This window comes from Aegilops tauschii, chromosome 7 (genome assembly GCF_002575655.3).
Source record: "Aegilops tauschii subsp. strangulata cultivar AL8/78 chromosome 7, Aet v6.0, whole genome shotgun sequence".
NCBI classification, from domain to species: Eukaryota; Viridiplantae; Streptophyta; class Magnoliopsida; order Poales; family Poaceae; genus Aegilops; species Aegilops tauschii.
The window spans coordinates 486,501,278-486,524,437 of record NC_053041.3 but is presented as its reverse complement, the minus strand read 5'-3'; the positions used below and the strand labels follow the sequence as shown (position 1 = coordinate 486,524,437).

The window sequence follows — 23,160 nt, the reverse complement described above, 5'->3', positions numbered from 1 at the left end:
TTTGTCTAGCGAATTCTTGACGACCTGAAGCTTCCAAGATTACATTCCTCTCCCATTCCAGACGGGATCTTCCTTCTAGAGTTTTGGGGAGGGAACAAGGTAGCTTACGGAGTCAGCGTTGGCCTGAGATCTCCTTTTGCGTGTGTAATGAAATTTATGTGGCAAGGAGGGCTTGCCTGAGGGCATATATATTTGCCGTCTTTGTGCACCGAGCCACTTATGCCCAAACAAAGAATCTGAATTTGAATTTGAATTTGACCTCAAAGTAAGCCGTCGATCTGTGCCATGTCGCCCATCACCTGGCTCTCGGGTAACTGTGAATTACCACTAGGAGATGAAGGCTGATTGCTATGTTCTTTTGAATTTAGAAATGGAAATATGTACACATATTCTCCAGTTAGTTCGAAATGGTTTACTAACCACGCTCTAAAATTTTGTCATTCACATGGAAGAGTAGATACAGGACTGGTGACTAAATATGAGTTATTACATCCTTGAGGAAGATTTAAGACTTCTTTTGTGGCAGCAAGTGCATAGTTTAGATGCCGGGCAGATCTCATACATTACATTCAAAGTTTTGTTAATACTTGCTTAACACAGAAATCAGGTTGTGTGGTTGCCATCCTGCCAGATGGTATACTCTGCCGGTAAGTGCGTCTAGCTTTTCGTTACAGTTACCTTGGTTTTTGATCACCAGCAACTGGACATACACGGCATAGCACCCTTGAATATATTCACTTAATGAACCACTTGTACTTATGAGGACCTCTCTCCCATTATACTGCTGTAGTGCACATTGGTCTGCACCTTATTGCAAGATTAGGAAGTCATGATATGCCGATGGGATGTTTCCATGGAAAATATGGAGGCCATGTGACTTATATTGACGTACTCAGTGATATCTGGAAATGCATGTAGATGGTTGTTGCTCACTGAAACAATCTAAGTTGGTTTAAGTATGCTTGAATAGTGTTCCCGTTCTCAAGTAGTCAAATCTCGAATTGAATTGTAGAATGTTAGGCTGGATGTGGAAGTATAGCTCATTTCATTTCTGCTGCAAAACCTGCTTTGGGTTCTGGCCCTGTCTTACAATATTCTGTAAACATAGCCATGATAAGGGTACTTGTTAGGACCTGTTTCAGAAATAGTAATGCCAAATGCGTTCAATGCAGCATTGACCAAGGACGCTATACCTATGCCTTTTTGCAATTTCTGTGTGCTCTTGCCGATCCTTTTCTTTCTAGACAAGTTGTACGCTTTTCGAGTGTCAGCATTATAATTTTCAGATTCTTTCCCCTCCCTCAAGAAAACTTTAGCCTCCAAATGTGCTTCTCCGGGCCATAAAGGCTGGCACATCGATCATATGAATTGGGGACCTTGCTTTTATCTCGCTAGTATGACTTGCTTGCTCTGTACAAATATTGGTCTAATGTTTTCTAAAATTATTTTACCTTATGCAGTATAATTTTGCTTAATATGATTAAAGTTTTACAAGAATTACATGTGTGAGAGGACTATGAAGATGTCAAGCTAAAATCACGCTAGTCAGTGGAAATCAGGTTACTGTTCCTACTTCCTACAGGGCATTTCTATGAAAGCTTAACCTACCAGATAATGGCTAGCCCTGTCTATGCCCGAAATATTTGCACCCGAGCTAAGCACCGCGTCCGATATATCCTACTCTCTCCGTCCGAAAAAACTTGTCCCAAGCCTGTCCCTTAAATGGATGTATCTAGGGACAAGCTTTTCGGACGGAGGGAGTAGATGCCTAGTTGAAGGATGTGGCAATTTGACATATTGCCATGTACTAATGGCAAGAAATTCATCATATTGGTGCATGTTCCTTAGATGGCAAATCAAGCCTTTTGTTGCATTAAGGTCGTTGTTATATATTTGTCTGGTGAATTCTTGATGACTTGAAGCTTCCAAGATTACATTCCTCTCCCATTCCAGAGGGGATCTTCTTTCTAGAGTTTTGGGGAGGGAACAAGGTAGCTTACAGAGTCTGCGTTGGCTTGAGATCCCCTTTTGCGTGTGTAATGAAATTTATGTGGCAAGGAGGGCTTGCCTGAGGGTTAGAGGATGGTATATATATATTCCTGGTCTTTGTGCACTGAGCTACATACGCCCAAACAAAGAATTTGAATTTGAATTTGACCTCAAAGTAAGCCGTCGATTTGTGCCATGTCGCCTATCGCCTGGCTCTCGGGTAACTGTGAATTACCACTAGGGGATGAAACCCTGGCAGTAGCTGAGTACGCATAACCAACCACCCCTGATTGGACTTGTTTGGGTGTTAGACTGTTAGCTGAAGACCGCCTCATGTTGCCACTGGTTTCGTGCTCATGGTTCCCTCGTTTCTGTCTTGAGAAGGGGGAAAGGGCAAAACGCGCACCCCATCTATTCCTTGCGGCGCATGCCACTCCCCGAAAGGGATCGCCGCATTCGTTTCGGCCAGGCAGGGAGACGAAATGGAAAAAGGCTGAGGAAGATAAAACGCCGATGGAGCGTGTTGCCAGAACGAGGTTGCCGCTGGGTTTCCCCTAGCTCCATGTCGCCCGCAGTATCGGCATCCTGCCCACCGAGTCCGGGCGAGTCCCCCGCCAACAAGTCACATCCTTGAAACTGAAACGCTTCTGCCGCAAGCTTTGCTGGCCTGGCATGCCAAACTCATGCATGCTCATAAAAAGGACATCGGAAACTCTCTCCTGGAGAAATGTATAATCCAGTTATTAGTTGTCTCGGTAAAAAAAAATGGAGCGGTGATTGGGCTCCGTTCCGTTTGGAATTCAGGGAACTGGATTTCATAGGAAGCGGTTGAGTTTTCGCGGCGAATTTCGCACAGCGGGGAAATTTCTGTGTTTTTTGTGAAAAAATCTTGGCTTCACCACGAGAGAAAGAATTAGCCAGAATGGCACGGCACGATCGATCTTCTCTTAAATGCGCTTGTCGAACAGGTTTAAATCAGCATCAAACATTGGTCCAGCACCCTCCACGTTATTCCTCTACCACATTTCCATCTATAAAAGCCCTTCCAGCCTCTGGCACTCCCTTCTCAGCCACAGCTCCAGTTGCTTGGAAGTTACAAGGCGTTCAGAGGCGGCAACCAAACCTACACACATACACATGGGATCCTTGGGCCCTGCCGTGAGCGTGAGCATGGCCAAGGCCAGCGGCGGCACGGCGGCCGTCGGCGGCCAGCAGCCGGAGCGCGGCACGTTCAGCTGCGGCTTCCGGATGCCGCTGCACTACCCGCGGTACAGGAAGGCGGACTACGAGGCGATGCCGGAGTGGCGCGTCGACTGCCTGCTCCGAGAGTACGGCCTCCCCGTCGCCGGCGACGTCGAGGACAAGAGGAGGTTCGCCATGGGCGCCTTCCTCTGGCCCAGCCAGTATTGACTCTCCTTACATCTCGCCACTCGGAGCAGAGGCCGGTCAGCGAGCCAGCGCCTGGCAGAGACTGATCAGCAGTGGCAGCAGCATCAACATCACGTCCCCATGTATGAAGAAGACGAGATCTCGTGACAATATTACATATTCTTATCGTATCATCTAATCGTATCTCCAATCCCCCATAGAGAATATATATCATGTTTCTTGGAGTATATGTAAGCAGTGGAAGAAGGGGTTGTTTCTGATATTCATACGTGAAATGTAGGGCTTCGTATGTACTACGTGTGACCTTGATCGTTTTGCTCTGAAGTTCTGCACTTCTGATCGTTTTGCACAGGCTCCAGGGTCCTAAAAATCTGCTCTCTTGTTGTCTTCTGAGTTCTGACAGTTTTTAATGCATGCTTTCTACTTCGACCACCACTTCTATTGGGGCTAATCTGTTTTTAGCAGTGGGTGTGTCAAAAAACGTCTTAGAGCAACTCTAGCAGATACGTAAAATACCCAAAACTATAAAATAACCGTCGTTTTACAGTTTTTGCCCGGTACTTGCGGTTTCCCCTATGGCACAAAAGCAGTTGGTAGGAGTGAAACTTCAGCGGTTATTAAATTTCATCGTTTGTATTAATATCAATAACAAAGCTATATGGTATGAAAATTAATTTCATCATGCATCCAATAATATTAATTTCATATTGTGAATGCTGATATTTTCTCCTATAAAATTACTCAAAGTTTATAAAGTTTGGCTTTGACCAAATTTTATATGCAAACTAAAAAGAAAATGAGGGAGTAAAACCCTACGTCCTGTTTGTATTGTATTGATTGTGGAAGGGGTACAGAGTACACGTTGATCTACCTCGAGATCTAATGTGTGTATGAATCTAGGATGTCAAGAATATCTAGAATATAATCTATCGAGTAGTCTAGCCTCGGGTTATATAATGTAACAGAGACCTAGGATTTTGAGGAGTCCTTATCTTGTGCGTCAAGTTTTACGGAATCTTCCTTGTTGGGTTGCCCGAAGGGGCCCAATTAACCGCCATGGGGTTCCTCGGCCCGACCCTCCTAGCCGGGAGATGACACGGTGAGTACCCCCTAGTCCAGGACACTATCAGTAGCCCCTTAACCGGTCTTCAAGTTGGGACGCTGCTCGGTTCTTTCGATCTTTTCTTCATCTTCGGTCGTCGGTCTTGAAAGCTGATTCAACAAATCTTCTTATCTCCGATCTCGAGGATCGCCGAGGTGTATCCGAAGAGTTCACATGTCGGGTATCCAAGGAGCCCCTTTAAGTTTTCGGCCTTTATCAAATGCCTTGTTATTTTCTTGCAGCCGAGCTCCAACGCCAGACTGTCTCTGAAGTGATGCACCACCTTGGTCATGATTTGTAGATGTCGGCCTCGGTGGAATTTTTTTCTGACAAGCAAGTTGCAATTTATTCTCTCGCGCCGAAGTGTATGGCACACACGCTTCATTTCTCCTCCACCTTTTTCGGCCTTAGTGCCCTCCTATTCATCACCCCGCACAGACTTTCTCTGCGGTGACGATGCTAGCAACTAGTTCGCCGAGCCGACAACGGGATCGCTCGCCTGCGACTCCGTGATCGTGGAGGTGGCCGCGGCCACCGCCAGTCGCCGAGGAACTCTAGTGTAACTCTGTTATGTGTAGGTGTTAACTCTTAATCATGTTTAGTGTATGCAACCAAACACCGTGTCGTTGCATCAGCCCAACCAATGTAGGACACCAAACACCATGCCAAAATTGCTCCCCTAATGCAAGCAGTCTACATGCAGGCTACCGAACTATGCGTAGATGATGGTTTTTTGTCTGTTTTTCGTCTGCTAGGCCTAACCGGGACAAGTATGTGGCAAAAAACGATGCGAGTAACCAAAAACGTCATTAGCACATAACGTTTCAATGTCTAGGAGCTTTAATTAGCCTTAATGTTTTGGAAGTGACCATGTTTGTGGGGCTTAAATGGGTTGCAGTCTATTTTCCCCATGTTACTTTTTCTTTTTCTTTTTAGAAGTTTGTTAAAAATATACGATAATAAAAATTAGGTTCGAATATTCACGTGTTATAAATAATATAAAGACAAATAAAATAACTCACTTTAGAAAAATATTGATGCCACTTTAAAAAATATTCAAGTACTATTGTAGATTTGTACAATTAAATTATTTTAGGAATTATAAAAATATTTATATAATTTTAAAAGTGTACACATATTTAATAAAAAATTAACATAATTTTAGAAAGTTTTTATATATATAATAAATGTTCATATGATTTTTAAAATTGCACATTATAAAATATTCATTTAATCATTTTCACATCTGCAGTCTAGGGGCACACTAGGCTCGCATTTAATTTTCCATACCTTATTTTCTATTTTTTAATATGTATAATTTTTGCAAACACATAAACTTTATTAATACACGTGAACATTTTTAAGTGACATAACCATTTTATTAGGGTCCATTTTAACATTTACGGACGAGGAGGGGCACCGCATTGCATGTGAAAGTCATTTTTTGAACCACTTTTGGTAGGCTCCCGTGAGATCGCATGTTCGAATCTCACATGTAGCCATTTTTCAATCGACTATTTCTTCATACTGTTCATTGGCAGGTGGGCCCCAATAGTCACCAAGCCTATCCTACAGTTGCAAGTGGGCCCTGCAGCACGCTGGCATGCTACATGCGCATTCCAAAAGGAGGGATCCAACAGCCAGCCAACTAGTCCTACAGTCACTGGTGGGTCCCATGGCACGTTGGCATGCCACATGCACAATCCAACGGAAATACGGTGCCACATCAGCGCAACATAGTTAATGTTTACGGACGGTAGGACACACAATCCAAAAAATAGAATACTATGAAGCGCATCACAGTCAACGTGGACGACGAGGGCACCGTATTGCACGCGAAAGCTTAGTTTTTGACCACTTTTCTGTATTCTATAACTTCAAGCACCAAAGTGACCGCCCCTAGCAAGTTCAAGCATCACATGTAGCCATTTTTAATCAATAATATCTTTGTACTTTCACTGGCAGGTGGGACACAACTGCCAGCCAACCTGTCCTACAACAACAGGTGGGCCCCACGGCATGCTTGCACACCATGCATGCTTCCAAAAAAAATACGGTGCCATGTCAGCGCAACACAGTTAACGTCTACAGACGGCAAGGACACCGAATTGCACACGAAACCAATGTTTTTGAACCACTTTTGTGCATTGTATAATTGGAAGTACCAAAGAGATTGTCCATGGCAAGCAGGGCTGGCCCTAGCATATTGAAGGCCCTTGTGCGAACTGGTAGAATGGGCCCACTAGCTTGGTACACTAACGTTTTCTTTTTGAAGCTAAAAAAATAATGCATCGCGGAAATCAAACCCCGAACCCCAGGATGATATCCCACGTGCTAGCCACCTTAGTCATACTTTTTCTTGTACACTAAAATTACATATTTACTATACGTAAAATACATAAGCACACGGTATGGGCCCCTGCTCGGCCTAGGCCCTAGGCGATCACACTCTTTGCCATGGCCCATGGCTGGCCCTGATGGCAAATTGAAGCACCAATGGTGCATTTACCTTGTCTTCATTTTGATCCAAGTCCGAGCGTTCGGAGCAAAATTGCCACTGTGCACACATTCGGTCAGGAAAATGGAGCGCCTCTATAGCCCAACACACCACATCTTTTGCTAATAGCCCTTGACGCACTTGCATATTTCTTTATGGGTTTCCTGGATTTGTTTTTGAAGCATAATTTATTTTTGAACTTAAGGGAGTACTAGACTAAGAAGTATGCCGATGCCATGATGTGACGATGAAGAAGAGTTCAACCTCACTTGATCTTCATGGTGAACTTAGTTTGTACACCCTGATCCTTCCAATTCCTAAGATATCTATGAGTCTCGACAACATTGCAAGCGATGTTGAAATCAAATGCATTATTTTTGCACATTACTACATGCTCTACGCCGACATGAACCTAACAATGACTTAGATCTACTCCTTGCTCAACCCCTTAGGTAAATAGTAGGCCTTCTATGAAGTATGATCACGTTCCAATCTCTCTTCTCACACTTAAATAGGAACATTATTCCCATTAACGTTTAATAGTTGCAACAACCATGCGATGGATGAGAAATGCAAAGAAATTGAGAGTCCAGGTCAGCATGACACATTGGCAAGTAAGCTTCAACGTGCTCTGGCATGGAGCAAGATGCACACAAATGCCAAGTTAAATGTGTCTCCTTAACCATCTGATAGTTTATGGACTAAAATTAGCGCACTTTTCAAGTTGAAGGACCACATGTACTTTTGACTCTACTGGAAATATGTAGATCAAGTCAAAATTTGGAAACCTCGACCATCAATATCTTTTGGAGTATTTACATTCGATACTCAGGGGGTGTTTGGTTCAGGGACTTTTTAGTCCCAGAGACTAGAAAAAGTCCCTAGGAACCAAACGGGAGGGACTTTTTCTACAGGGACTAGAAAAAGTCCTAGGACTTCTGAACCAAACACCCCCTCAAAAAGATATATGTAAATTCATTTTAAGAAGTATCTTCCAAACATATACTTATTGGGCTTTTGTAATGTTATTTTATACAATATAATTGTTGTAAAGCGTGTTGTAAAGATTGTGATAGCTTTCAATAGACAACTTTTGCAAAACCAAAGAGAGTGTAACGCCCACGATGCGGCTATATCTCCCACGTGTCGAGGCATGACTTAGAGGCATAACCGCATAGTGGTTTTGTCGCAAGAAGGGTCATCTTCACACAATCCCATGTAATGAACAAGAATGGGATAAAGAGTTGGCTTACAATCGCCACTTCACACAATACATGAATATAATTCATACATCATCCAAAATACAATCATATAGACCGACTACGGTCAAAATCCAGATGAAAATAAGACAACCCCAAATGCTAGATCCCCGATCGTCCCAACTGGGCTCCACTACTGATCATCAGGAAAAGACACATAGTAACGACCACGTTCCTCGTCGAACTCCCACTTGAGATCGACCCCATCATCTGCACTGGCATCGTCGGCACCTGCAACTGTTTTGGTAGAATCTGTGAGTCACGAGGACTCAGCAATCTCACACCCGCGAGATCAAGTCTATTTAAGCTTATAGGTAAGGATGGTGTAATGAGGTGGAGCTGCAGCGGCAAAAGCATATATGGTGGTTAACTTGCGCAAAAGAGAGCGAGAAGAGAAGCAACGGAACGGTCGTCATCTAGCAATGACCAAGAAGTGATCCTGAACACCTACTTACGTCATTCATAACTCAGGCCGTGTTCACTTCCCGGACTCCGCCGAGAAGAGACCATCACGGCTACACACACAGTTGATGTATTTTAATTGGGTCAAGTGACAAGTTCTCTACAACCGGACATTAACAAATTCCCATCTGCCTCATAACCGCGGGCACGACTTTCGAAAGATAAATACCCTGCAGGGGTGTCCCAACTTAGCCCATCATAAGCTCTCACGGTCAACGAAGGATAAACCTTCTCCCGGAAAGACCCGATCAGTCTCGGAATCCCGGTTTACAAGACATTTCGACAATGGTAAAACAAGACCAGCAAAGCCGCCCGAATGTGCCGACAAATCCCGATAGGAGCTGCACATATCTCGTTCTCAGGGCACACCGGATGAACACTACGTACAGCTAAAACCAATCCTCGAGTTTCCCCAAGGTGGCGCTGCAAGTGGCTCTAGTTTGGACCAGCACTCAGAGGAACACTGGCCCGGGGGTTTAAATAAAGATGACCCTCGGGCTCGTGAAAACCCGGGGGGAAAAGGCTTAGGCGGCAAATGGTAAAACCAAAGTTGGGCCTTGCCGGAGGAGTTTTATTCAAGGCGAACTGTCAAGGGGTCCCATAAATCACCCGACCGCGTAAGGAACGCAAACTCAAGGAATATAATCCCGGTATATCAGTAACTAGGGCGGCAAGAGTGGAACAAAACACCAGGCATAAGGCCGAGCCTTCCACCCTTTACCAAATATATATAGATGCATTAATTAAATAAGAGATATTGTGATATCCCAACATATCCATGTTCCGACATGGAACAAACTTCAACTTCACCTGCAACTAGCAACGCTATAAGAAGGGCTGAGCAAAAGCGGTAACTTAGCCAATCAACGGTTTGCTAGGAAAGGATGGTTAGAGGCTGACATGGCAAAATGGAATACATGATATAGCAAGTGATAGGTAGCGTAGCATGGCAATAGAGCGAACAACTAGCAAAGCAAAGATAGAAGTGATTTCGAGGGGTGGTCATCTTGCCTGCAAGGTTCTCAGAGTTGTCGAAAGCTTGATCCTCGTAAGCGTACTCAACAGGTTCCTCGTTCACGAACTCGTCTCCCGTCTCTACCCAAGACAAGAACACAAGCAACGGAACCACAATCAATCACGAGGAATGCACAAGCAACATGATGCAAAACATGTATGATATGCGAGATGATATGCGATGCATATGCGTGCTCCGCAAGGAAAGTGATGAACAAGGCAGTAACTTGGCAAACCAAGCATGCCACTGGAAAGATGAGATGATTTTGGTCGAAATCGATATAAAGATCACCCGAAACGGATGCACGGTTTGCAAATGGCAAGCAAAACAAGAATGACACAAAACTGTGATTAACAGCATGATAGCACTTAAAATGCAACAAGCAACAATGCTACAGCACTCCAACATAGCAACAAAGCATATGACAGTGATCTACAGGAGATTCTTGACAAAATATGAACACTGAGCTACGGCTAGATCACAACATAACATGCTCAAACAAGCATGGCAAAAGTGCAAAAGATAACAGGATCACAGACTTGGTGAAAAACTGGACATGGCAGAAAACAGCATCAGGTAGCAATGTTCAGAGCACGAAATCAACATGCTACAGGAACTCAACATGGCAAAACTTGGCATGGCAGTATTCTACTAAAGGCATATGACAAAAGTCCCTTACTAACCATAAGCCAAAAAGGTCCAGAAGATATGATGGCAAGCATGTAAACATAGCAAGTTTCGTTATCAGGTTTCAGACTTGGCAGAAAACAGAGCATGGCAGAAATAATAATATGTAGGCCTCTTTGTGAGCTTGATGCACTCACTACAGAGCAATTCATGACAAAACAAGCATACCTACAGTAAGATGGTATGTTTATGAAGCTATACATGGTAAGAACAAAAGCATAGCATGGATGGATCAACTACAATAAGCTTGGCAAAATTGCATATCATGTTAAGAATCTGCCAGAAATATTTTATAGCAAAAGTAGAGCAAGATTTAGTCATGCTATGGTACTCCATAATTGCAAACAAGGGCGAGAATGGATCAATTACAACTATAGCTACAAAACATCCTTACTAAACAACTCCAAAATATGCATGGATCTCTCTGTAGCATCAAGTTTACATGGCAACAAAATAACAGCAGACAAGGACTTAGAGAAATCACTAAGTCCCTGAAATCAGAAATATTACGGGGCCTACTTTGCATGCTTGTGCTAGTCACCACAGAGATCACAAAAATACATGGCATACGCCCTTGGAAAGATGGCATGGCATACTTTAAAACACACATAGAGCTCATGCCCATAAGATGCACAGATTAAATGATACAAAAATGACAAATCTCCAAGTTCTGATAAGAACCAGAGAATAACAGCAACTAGCCCTCTTCCAACAGATATTTGGGCATCAAGATGAACTCTAATGAATATGATGCAATTGAACAAAATGAAGAGCATCATGAGGAGAACAATTTGACATATTACACGCACAAATCGAATCTACATGCAAAGAGTTATGGCATCACGTACAGGGGCACTTGCTGTAAGAAATCAATGACTTGGAGAAATTTCCGAGGGAGGAGAGGAGAAAGTCAACGCGGCTCACCAGATCCGATCGGGCTCGGAGCTCGCCGGCCGGCGACGGGGAAGGAGAGGAGGCGACGGGCCCCGGAGGAAGGAGAGGAGGCGACGAGCACGGGGCGGCGACGGGCTCGCCGGCGCACGGACTCCGGCGCGGCGGAGCGACGAGGCTGGCGGCGCGCGGTGGAGGAGCTCGCGGGCGGCGGTGGCGGCGCGGCGGTGGCCGGCGACGAGGCGGCGGGGAGAAGGTGCGGCGAGGGCGCTCGGGCGGCGGCGCGGGATCCAGCGGCGGCGCGGGCTCGGCCGCGGGGAGGCGCGCGGGCCCGCGGGGGCGGCGTACGGGCCCGGCGGGCCGGCGGCGCGGGGCACGGTGCGGGCCACGTGGAACGCGTTGGCTGGCTGCGGTCGGCAGCGAAATCGTCCGGCCGTAGACGGACGTGTCCGGCCGTGGCGGGGAGGTTTGCTAGGGTTTTGGACTGCGAGAATTTCGGGGGGTCTCACAAATATATAGCTAGAGGGAGCTAGGAGAGTCCAAATGAGGTGCGGTTTTCGCCCACACGATCGTGATCGAACGACCTAGAGCATGGAAGAGAGTTTGGTGGGTTTTGGGCTGGTTTTTGAGGGGGTTTTTGCTGTACACTCAAATGGACTTTACGGATGCCCGGTTAACCGATGGAGTACCAAACGACCTCCGAATGGAACGAAACTTGACCGGTGGTTTCCGGGTGGTATACTAGGGCCACATGACAAGCCTCGGTCCATTCCGAGAAAGTTTGACACCCGCACACGAAAGAAAACAAGAGGGATGCGCCAGAGGAGATAGGAGCGCCGAATTGCAAAACGGACAACGGGGAAAATGCTCGGATGCAAAAGACGAACACGTATGCAAATGCAATGCACATGATGACATGATATGAAATGCATGACATGAAAAAAAATACAAAACGAAACACAAAACCCGACCACGGAGGGAATATCATAGCACATAGCCGAAAATGTCAATAGTCGGAGTTACAAATATGGCAAGTTACATCCGGGGTGTTACAGAGAGTAAGGGCATCTCCAGGGCGGACCCTCAAACCTCCACTATATGTCCGGACCACAATGTCCAGACTACTTTTGTCATCCAACTGAACTTGTATATGTCCGCTTAACAGTTCGGACGTACGGATTCCGTTATCCAAGAGACAACGCACGCGCGGGGGTGGGGGGTGGGGGTGGGGGATCCTCCCAACCGCACATGCATGGTCCTCCTCTCATCTTTCTCCTTCCAACCGGACACTACATCACAAATATTTCACCACATGCATGGTCCCCACCTACTTTTTCTCCTCCCAACCGGATAGTTTGTGATTAGCATTGGAGGGATCCCTCCTGCATCATGTCCGCGGATCACTTCCGGACATATACCGGGGACATTTGCGGGTCGGCGTTGTAGATGCCCTAACTGAGCTTTCTCCAAAACCCGTGTCAAAACTATATGATCAGAAGAGGTACAAAACATGCCTAAATCTCATATTCACTTTTGATTAAATGTCCATTTTTCCGTTTCAGTGACATCAATTTCTAAAGAAAATTCATTGTCTGGACTATTTGGAACTGTTGAACATATCTTGTGCATGTATCTGTTAGGATAATCTCCTACCGGCCCTGCCTCTAGTTTCTTTGTATAAATGAGGTTGAGGGCTGCCCTTGTACTTTATATACGTGCACCGTGCACCCGATCAATATATCGAGAGTTGCATTGCCTTCAACATGGTATCAGTTTCCCTTCCGATCCAACCCTAGCTTCCGCTCCTAGCCGCTGCCGCAGCAGCACCTCGCTGCCGCCGCCGCCGCATCCTCACCCCGCCGCCGCGTGTGCCTCCCCATCCCGATCCCTCTCCCTCTCCCGAGTCGCCTCCCCACCCGGTCTCCCTCTCCCTCCCGAGCCGCCTCCCTCTCCCGATCTCCCGAGCCACCTCCCACCCGATCGCCACCTCCCTACCCGATCGCCACCTCCCTACCCAGCCGCGCCGCCACCACCCCCTCGGTCGCCGCACCGCATCCATGGCCTCTCCCCACGCCGCCACCTCCCTTCCCTCGAACCCCTTCGAAGGTCCGGCCCTCCCCCGGTGGAAGTCGTTCGCGATCTCGACATCTTCGCCCGTGTGCCCATCGTCCTCGACTACGCCAACTCCACCTACTACGCCTGGAAGACTTACTTCTCCCTCGTCTTCCGCGAGTACCACCTCATCGATCACGTCGATGGCTCCGTCGACTCCGACCTCATGTTCGCGGATGACGACTGGCTGACCATCGACGCCACCATCACTCGCTGGTTGTACCAAACCATCTCCAAGGACATCTTCCACACCATCGTTTGCGACACTGATGACGCGCAGATGGTGTGGGCGAAGCTGAACGGGCTCTTCCTCAACAACGCCCTCCAGCGCCGCGTGTTCCTTCAGCAAGAATTTTTTGGCTGCCATCAGCTTGACTCGTCTATTGACGATTATTGCATGCGCCTTAAGAAACTTGCTGACGAACTTCGCGACCTCGGGGAGAGGGTCTCCGACGACCTCCTCCTCAGCACGCTCACCGCCGGCCTGAACGAAGAGTTAGACAACGCGGCCTCCAACCTCACGTTCCTCCCGGACCCGACCTTTCCTCGGGTTGTGGCCTACCTTCGGTTGGAGGAGAGGAGGATGAAGATGGTGAAGTCCCAGGCCACGCACACGGCTCTCACTGCGGGCACCTCCCGTGCCGCTCCTCCCACGGCTCCGCAGCCGCCGCCGGCGTCCTACTTCCAGGCGCCACCGCCGCCCCTGCCCCTGATCGTTCCCGCGGGGGGCGCCGCGGCAAGCAGCAGCAGCAGCACGGCGCCGGGGGGGGGGGGGGGGGCGCCATCCGCAGCAGCATCAGCTGCCCCCGGACCCCTGGGCCGCCGCGACCAACCCTTGGACGGGGGTGGTCCATGCGTACACGATGCCCGTGCCGCGGGCCCCCGTCCCGGCTGGGATCCTCGGCCCCCGCCCCGGCGCGCATCAGGCGTTGTTCGCCGCCCCGGGTGGCTACCCCGCCGTGGCGCCCACGTACGCCGCCCCAGGCGGCTACCCCGCGGCCATGCATGGCTACCCCGCGGCCCTGCCCGCCTACCCCGCCGCCCCTCCGGCCGCGGCTGCCGCACTCCCGCCGGCTCCTTGGGATTCGGCCCTCCTTGCGGCGCTTCACTCCGCCCCTACACCCAACACATACACCGGAGGCGGCGACTGGTATATGGACACCGGGGCTACTGCCCACATGACTTCCAACCCTGGTAACCTCAACTCCGTATATCCAGTTTCTACCTCATGTTGTATCACTGTTGGGGACGGGTCCTCCCTTCCCATTACTTATGTCGGTCATGGTTCTTTTCTGTCTAACTCTACGCCTATACACATGTCTAATGTCTTAGTTTCACCTGAGTTAGTCACCAATCTTGTTTCCGTTTGTTCTCTTACACGTGAAAATCCTATAACTGTTGAATTTGACGAAGTGGGTTTTTCCTGTCAAGGATGCCCGTACCCGGATGGTGCTCCACCAATGTGACAGCCCGGACGGCCTCTACCCGGTGAACTCCACCAACACCTCCACATCCGCTCCGGTCGCTCTCTCCGCTACGGTGGACCTTTGGCATGCTCGGCTGGGACATCCAAACCCGGCCACCCTTCGTCATATTCTTAGGACTTTTTCATTCACGTGTAATAAAACCGATGATCATACTTGTCATGCTTGTCGTCTCAGCAAGCACGTCCGTCTTCCGTTTAGTGCGTCATCATCGGTGGCGTTGTATCCATTTGAGTTGATTCATAGTAACTTGTGGACATCTCCTGTTGCCAGTAATACGGGTTTTTTATACTATCTTGTCATACTTGATGATTTTTCGCACTATGTGTGGACCTTCCCGTTGCGGAGAAAATCCGATGCACTCTCCGTTCTCACTACCTTTTACTCCTATGTCGCTACGCAGTTTGGGCGTCCCATTCATGCCTTGCAGACTAACAACGGGAAGGAGTTCGACAACGTCGGGGTTCGCACCCTCCTTGCCACACATGGCACGATTCTTCGTCTCACTTGCCTGTATACCTCACAACAAAATGGTCGCGCCGAACGGCTCCTTCGCACCCTCAATGATTGTGTGCGCACTCTTCTCTTCCACGCTAATGTCCCGCCCCGGTTTTGGCCGGACGCCCTCTCCACCGCCTCCCTCCTCATCAACATTCGTCCGAGTCATGCTCGTGGGAACTTTGCACCACATCATCTCCTCTTCGGTAGCCCTCCCTCCTATGATGATCTTCGTGTTTTTGGGTGTCTCTGTTATCCTAGCATCGCCTCCACTACTCCTCATAAAATCGCACCTCGCTCCGTGGCATGCATCTTTCTCGGATACCCACCAAACACCAAAGGCTATCGTTGCTATGATCCGGTTTCCAACCGAGTTTTCACTTCACGACACATTTACTTTGACGAGAGGTCTTTTCCTTTTCACCAAGTACCGCCGCCGGTCGACTCGCCATCGTCACCCGCGCCTCCTGGCGCCCCTCGAGGCGGCCGCTCACTTGCGCTCGGCCCCCCTCCCGGCTTCGGGCCCCCCTGCGGCGCGTGGGCCTCGGTCTGGGTCCGTGGCATCGGACCCGGCCCCGTCACCCGCCGCCCCAGGCTCTCCCGCCAGCCCGGCTGCTTCCTCGCCGGCGGCCACGGCGCCACCGACTCCCGTTGAGTCCGTAGCCCGGTCAGCGAGCGCATCTCATGCGCCTGACCCGGGCTCCTCGACGGCTTCACCGGTGATCCCGATGGGCTCTTCGTCGCCTTCGCCCTCGGTCAATCCCCCCTCGCCGGCCTCGCCGGCACCGTCGCCGGCTGCGGCCCCGACCCCGCCGGTCCCGCCGGCCTCGCCGGCTTCTCCACCGTACCGGCCCCTCCGCCGGTCCCGCCGGCCGCCCCGGACACCCGCATGGTCACCCGTGCTCGCGCCGGTATTCATCGACCCAGCACGCGCTATTCCGCGGATGAGTACCTTCTCGCTGCCTCGATGTCTACGCTGTCACCCCTCTCGTCGTCACCTCTAGCCGTGCTTCGCGACCCGCATTGGCTCGCTGCGATGCAGGAGGAGTTCAACGCGCTGGTGCGCAACCGCACCTGGCAGCTTGTCCCGCGGCCCTCCCATGCCAACATCATCACCGACAAGTGGGTCCTCCGGCATAAGACTCATCCTGACGGGTCTCTCGAGCGCTATAAGGCTCGGTGGGTGGTACGCGGGTTCCGGCAGCATGCTGGAGCCGACTTCACCGACACTTTCGCCCCGGTTGTAAAACTGGGCACGATTCGTGCGGTCCTTCAGCTCGCGGTCTCTCGCGCCTGGCTGGTGCATCAGATGGATGTGTCGAACGCGTTCTTGCATGGCCATCTCTCGAAGCAGGTTTTCTGTCAGCAGCCTACTGGCTTCGTCGACGCGGCTCGTCCTGACCACGTGTGCTTGCTCTCCCGCTCCTTATACGGGTTGAAGCAGGCCTCTCGAGCCTGGTACCAGCGGATCACCGGCTTCTTGCAGCAGCTTGGGTTCCGAGCTACTCGCTCCGACGCCTCGCTGTTCTTCTACCACTAGGCTCCGGCGACCGCTTACCTGCTCCTCTACGTCGACGACATCATCCTGACTGCCTCCTCACCAGAGCTCCTTCGCCAGCATACTGCTCGCCTCAGCGCCGAGTTCGCCATTAAGGACCTCGGCCCGTGCACTACTTCCTCGGTATTGAGGTGGTACGCCGCGCTGACGGGTTCTTTCTCCACCAGCAGTAGTATGCGCAGGACCTTCTTGAGCGGGCTGGCATGCTTAACTGCAAGCCTGTCCCCACGCCTATCGACCCAAAGGCCAAGGTTTCTGCGCTCGATGGTTCACCCGCACCGGATGCGGCGTTCTACCGCTCCATCGTCGGCGCCCTTCAGTACTTGACACTCACTCGGCCGGACATGCAGTATGCCGTCCAGCAGGTGTGTCTCCACATGCACGCCCCTCATGACACTCACTGGAACCTGGTGAAGCGGATTCTTTGGTACATCCGTGGCACCACGACTCTGGGTCTTACGTTGACGGCCTCGCCCTCGACTGACCTAGTTGCCTACAGTGACGCCGATTGGGCTGGCTGTCCGGACACCCGTCGCTCCACCTCCGGCTACTGCGTCTACCTGGGGCCCTCGCTCATATCGTGGTCGTCTAAACGACAACCCACGATATCCCGCTCCAGTGCCGAGGCTGAGTATCGTGCTGTGGCCAATGCCGTCGCCGAGTGCCCGTGGCTCCGGCAGCTTCTCCAGGAGTTGCTTCTTGACGTTCCGAAGGCCACCATTATCTACTGTGACAATGTATACCTGGGGCCCTCGCTCATATCGTGGTCGTCTAAACGACAACCCACGGTATCCCGCTCCAGTGCCGAGGCTGAGTATCGTGCTGTGGCCAATGCCGTCGCCGAGTGCTCGTGGCTCCGGCAGCTTCTCCAGGAGTTGCTTCTTGACGTTCCGAAGGCCACCATTGTCTACTGTGACAATGTCTCTGTAGTCTACCTCTCCACCAACCCATTCATCATCGTCGCACGAAGCATATTGAGCTCGACATTCACTTCATGTGAGAGCAGGTGGCTCTTGGGCGCATCAATGTCCTTCAAGTTCCCACCGCTCAGCAGTTTGCCGATGTCATGACCAAGGGGTTACCGACGCCTACATTTGAGGAGTTCCGGTCCAGTCTATGCGTCACAGGTGAGGTATCGACTCGGGGGGGGGGGGTGTTGAACATGAACATATCTTGTGCATGTATCTGTTAGGATAATCTCCTACCGGCCCCGCCTCTAGTTTCCTTGTATAGATGAGGCTGAGGGCTGCCCTTGTACTTTGTATACGTGCACCGTGCACCCGATCAATATATCGAGAGTTGCATTGCCTTCAACAGGAACGAAAGAAATGCCCGCATCGTGCACAAGAGAGCTTCTCCGGGTGGTTCTTCTTGCAAACATAAAAAAACGATGCTATGATTTGGGTCTTTGGGTAACTGCGGGGCTAAGAAATTGGGTCAAATTATACTAGGAGAGTAATGACCTTTTGTTTTGTGAGGTGTTGTAATATTGCTCGAACTCTAGTCTCCCTTAACTAATAGATGAGACAAATCTTTTGCCTCCACTTTTTTTTTTTTTTGCAATCAGCTTAAATTTCCAGTCTCATTCTAAGCTCCTAGGTCCCTAAAAGACCGTTTTGCCCCTGACGACGTTCTATCCAAAGGCATGGACCAGAGGTTATTGTACCATAAACATGGAACATACATATCCTCATGTTTTGCATCCCACATTCATCAAACACATAGATAGATCAATGCGCACAATCCCTTTTCTTTTTGCAAGGAAAATGCACACTATAATCATGTAACAGATGTGCCAAAACTTGCTTTTGAGAACAATCCCATCCATGTCTTTGTCCTCAGATCTGTAGTTTCGGTGTACTAACACTTGCGATCTTGCGCCTAGTGAACAGATTTTTTACTGTAAAAGAAAAAAAACTAGTGGACAGATTTTTTTTTTGAATTGTTTGGATTGCTTACCACATGTTTCATGTGGTAGTGGACAGATTTGGTCTACACCTTTGCATGCCGCACAGGTAACTCTACACGGCCACCCATGACCCATCAATCACCATCCCATGATCCTCGAAGCTTCTGTTCCTGCAGCCACGCCGTCGCGTGCAAGAGATCCAACTGGTAAGTCCATTAATCGTTACCTCCTAATCATGCAGCTGGTCTGCAAGTGTTTGCTTCGTGTAGCCACATCCTTGATCAATCATGTGGGATAGCGTAGGATCGATCGTGTGGCGTGTGCTCCGCTGACTCCGACAGCGACGCCGGCGAGAGCTAGGGAGTGGACGCCCTGAGGTCGACGGCGCTGCCTCACCGGCGAGGACGGAGCACGCTGTTGTCAGAATTTATTACTCTGCTTGATTGCACACTGCAGTTCATTTCTTTCAGATAATGTGGTTGGCTCGAGTTACCGCTCTGGTCAGGCAAGACGGTGGATTATTATTCCTCTATCTCACACCATCTATAAAACCCTTCCATCAGCTAGCACTTCCTTCTCAACGAACACGAGTTGCTTGTAATTTACAAGGTGATCAGAGGCAGCAAAGAAACACACACACACACACAGAGATGGGATCCTTGGGCCCTGCCGTGAGCGTGAGCATGGCCAAGGCCAACGGCGGCACGGCTGCCGTCGGTGGCCAGAAGCAGCAGCGGAAGCCGGAGCGCGGCACGTTCAGCTGCGGCTTCCAGATGCCTCTGCACTACCCGCGGTATAGGAAAGCGGACTACGAGGCGATGCCGGAGTGGCGCGTCGACTGCCTGCTCCGAGAGTACGGCCTCCCTGTCACCGGCGACGTCGAGGAGAAGAGGAGGTTCGCCATGGGCGCCTTCCTCTGGCCCGGCCAGTATTGATTCGCCCTCTTACATATTGCCACTTGGAGCAGAGGCCGATCAGCGAGTGAGCGCCTAGTAGAGACTGATCAGCAATGGCAGCAGCAACATCACGTCCCCATGTATGAAGAAGACATCGTGTCCATATTATTTTATCTACTCTCTCCGTAAATTAATATAGGAGTGTTTATATCATTAAAGTTTACGGAGGGCGTATCATCTATCATAATCTCCAACCCCCCATAGACAAATACAGTATAATCTCCAATTCTCCATAGACAAATATTTTCTTGGAGCAGTTCTGATGTGCCTACGTTTACGTGTAAGCAGTGGAAGAATGTGTTTTTTTATCTTCTTATACATGTAAATTAATGCTTTCTGTGTACGTCCGACGTTGATTTTTTGCTGTGCAGTTGTGATCGTTTTGCACAGGCTCCGGTGTCCTAAAAATCTACTTTTTTTAAAGAAAAGACATACATCCAATTTTATAAATAAAGCCATACGGCAAAGTACCGAACAACCTCACCACAACCAGAGACGGAAAAACAGTATTGGCCAACAACCAACGGCGCACCAGCCAGACAATACAGAGCATGCAGACCCAGGCACAAAACAAAACGAAAAGAGGCGCGCAGGCTAACAACCTACCCCTAGAGCTCAAAAGACGACACTAAGCTTGAGCATGAGCACCATCAGCTGGAGACGACAGAAGATTGGCAGAAGCCCGTTTTTTAGAGATCAACATCTCCAGAGCGTCCCTATCAGCAGGTTTAGTCAATGATTTCCACTGCTATAAAAAGATAGACATATTAAACATAAAATCAGCAAGTTTGTTAGGGAATGGTCCATAAAGCCCAGCACAATGAGCCCAAACCGACCCAAAACACCCGCTTAACCAGGCCCTGTAAGCCAGCGGAAAGCCCACATAGCTCATCGAAAGAATCAGGGGGCCAGGAGACATGAAGCCATGATCAGACGCAACACCAGGCTAACTTACAAAACACAACCAAAGAAGATGTGACTGGCATCCTCCAGTTCAGAGCAAAGAGAAACAAGATCAGAGCCAGGACCATCACGCTTCCGAATTTGATCGGCCGAGGGCAATCGAACCCTAAAGGCATGCCAAAGAAAGATCTTGATTTTGGGAGGCAACTTTGCCACCCAAATCAGCTTGAATTTAGAGGTAAGCAGGCCAGAAATAAGACGTGCATATAGAGATCTAACCGAAAACCTCCCATACACCACATGAGGCCAAGCAACAGAGTCCCCCTCCTTTGAGAGCGTAAGGAACAAGGCCAGCCACCGAACTCTACAGGAGAAAGAGACCTCCGAAAACTTAGGTCCCAATCATTACAAGAGAGCTCAAAGATTGAGTTCCCAGGGTTAGGGCAATAAGAAAACAACACATGGAAGGGAACATCTAATGGAGAATCACCAGACCACCAATCCAACCAGAAACGGGTAGACTTACCATCTCTAACCACAAACTTACATTATTACGGAAAACATCACAAACTTTAACCAAATCTTTCCAAAATTGGGACCCGAGGGAAGCCAAAGCAAACATCGGACTACCAATAGGGAAGTATTTGGCCTTCAACAAGTCAAACCAGAGAGTGCCACTGGTAGCCGTCATGATCCTCCACCATTTGATGACGAGGCATTGATTCATACCAAAGTGTTTAGAATGCCACCCCCGAAGGTTTTGGGCCTGCAAATAACCTTCCACTTCACAAGCCTACATTTGCATTTGTTATCTGCCGCATTCCAGAAAAAGCACCTCTATGCTTGTCAAAACCATCGCGTGTCCCTCGAGAGAGGCGATAGAAGCCCATGGTAAACATAGGAAGAGAAGTGAGGCACACATTGATAAGGCAAACTTTCTTGCAGGAGTATTATACCCGCCGCGCCATGGCATAACCCTATTGCCCACTTTGGTAACTAGAGGCCAAAATTCCTTCGTGCAAAGATTGTAAGGAGAGATAGGGAGGCCCAAGTATTTGAAAGGAAAGGAACCAAGACTAAAACTCAGAAGCTGGGCCACCCTCACAGCTTCAACCTCCGAAATGCCAGTCACAATCACCTCACTTTTAGAAAAGTTAATCTTCAGCCCCGACAAGGCCTCAAAACATAGGAGAAGAAACTTAAGATGGGAAAGGCAAGAATCATTAAGTTCAAGCACAATAACAGTGTCATTGGCATATTCGAGGTGAGTGATGCCCTGGGGTACGTAATAGGTGGGAAACAATAGGAGAAATGTGACCCGCAGTCGCAGCCCGATCCAGCATACAGGAGAGGGCATCTACAACAAAATTGAAGAGCAACGGGGACGCCGGGTCCCCTTGCCTAAGCCCCCTACCATTGGCAAATAAACTTGCTAATCGTACCATTAACCGCCACAACAGTGTGACCGCCAGACACTAGCTGCATCACCCGATGCACATAGGCAGCATCAAAGCCCTTATCAGTAAGAACCTGGCGAAGGAAGTCCCAGCTAACCAAGTCATAGGCCTTCTCGAAGTGAAGCTAGAGAATGATGGCCCTAGCGACCCTAACCCTAAGATCATGAACAATCTCATGTAGACATAAGATCCCATCAAGAATGTGACGACCCTTAACAAAAGAGGTCTGGGTAGGGCTGAGGACATAGTGGGCCACCGGGAAAGATGCGTGGCAAAACCTTTGGTCGGGGCAAAATTGTTAATGAGGGCAATTGGACGTAACTGGGAGATAGAATCAACACCCTTGACTTTAGGAATGAGCGCTAGGATAGCATAGTTAAGTCTAGAAATGTCCACAGTCCCCAAACAAAACCCTTGAATCACAACACACACACCAAGTTGCGCAACATCGGCCAAAATTTCCTGAAGAAAGGGATTGAGAACCCGTCCGGACCAGAAGAAGAATTCACATTAGCGGAGTTAATAAGAACCTCAATCTCCTTAGAAGAGAGCGGAAGCATGAGGGCTTGATTTCCCTCCTCCGACACCCTACAAGACTGGGCACAAAGAGAGGGAGTGATAACAAATCTCGAAGCTGGCTTGGCAGCCAAACGAGAAGCAAAGAAGTGTTGGACGTGATCAAGAATGAAGCTCGGGGTCAGAAACCCTCACACTATCAATCACCAGGCTATTAATCGCACAACGGCGCCTCCTACCATTAGCAATCCAAAGAAATACGCAGTGAGGGAGTCCCCTTTAAGAGACCAGTTGATCGTGCCACATTGTTTCCAGTAAGTTTCCGCCATCCTATGCAACTGCATGAGAGCAGCCTCAAGATCGTAACGCTGCTACCAGCCCGCGGCCGACAGCCCACCTGCATCAGCAACTGTTGGGGAACGTAGCAATTAAAAAAAATTCCTACGATCATGCAAGATCTAACTAGGAGATGCATA

General features: G+C 49.2%; 2 protein-coding genes across 2 annotated transcripts; both read left to right on the top strand.

The window, feature by feature from the left end:
• The first annotated feature begins 2,915 nt into the window (after positions 1-2,915).
• Positions 2,916-3,748, top strand: LOC109740448 (uncharacterized). The gene has a single exon (XM_020299511.4). It carries the CDS (start codon positions 2,941-2,943, stop codon positions 3,397-3,399), a length of 459 nt encoding a protein of 152 aa, XP_020155100.2. The 5' UTR covers positions 2,916-2,940; the 3' UTR covers positions 3,400-3,748.
• Positions 3,749-19,350: 15,602 nt separating this feature from the next.
• On the top strand, positions 19,351-20,141 carry LOC109740461 (uncharacterized). The gene has a single exon (XM_020299523.4). It carries the CDS (start codon positions 19,503-19,505, stop codon positions 19,785-19,787), a length of 285 nt encoding a protein of 94 aa, XP_020155112.1. The 5' UTR covers positions 19,351-19,502; the 3' UTR covers positions 19,788-20,141.
• The last annotated feature ends 3,019 nt before the right edge of the window (positions 20,142-23,160 follow it).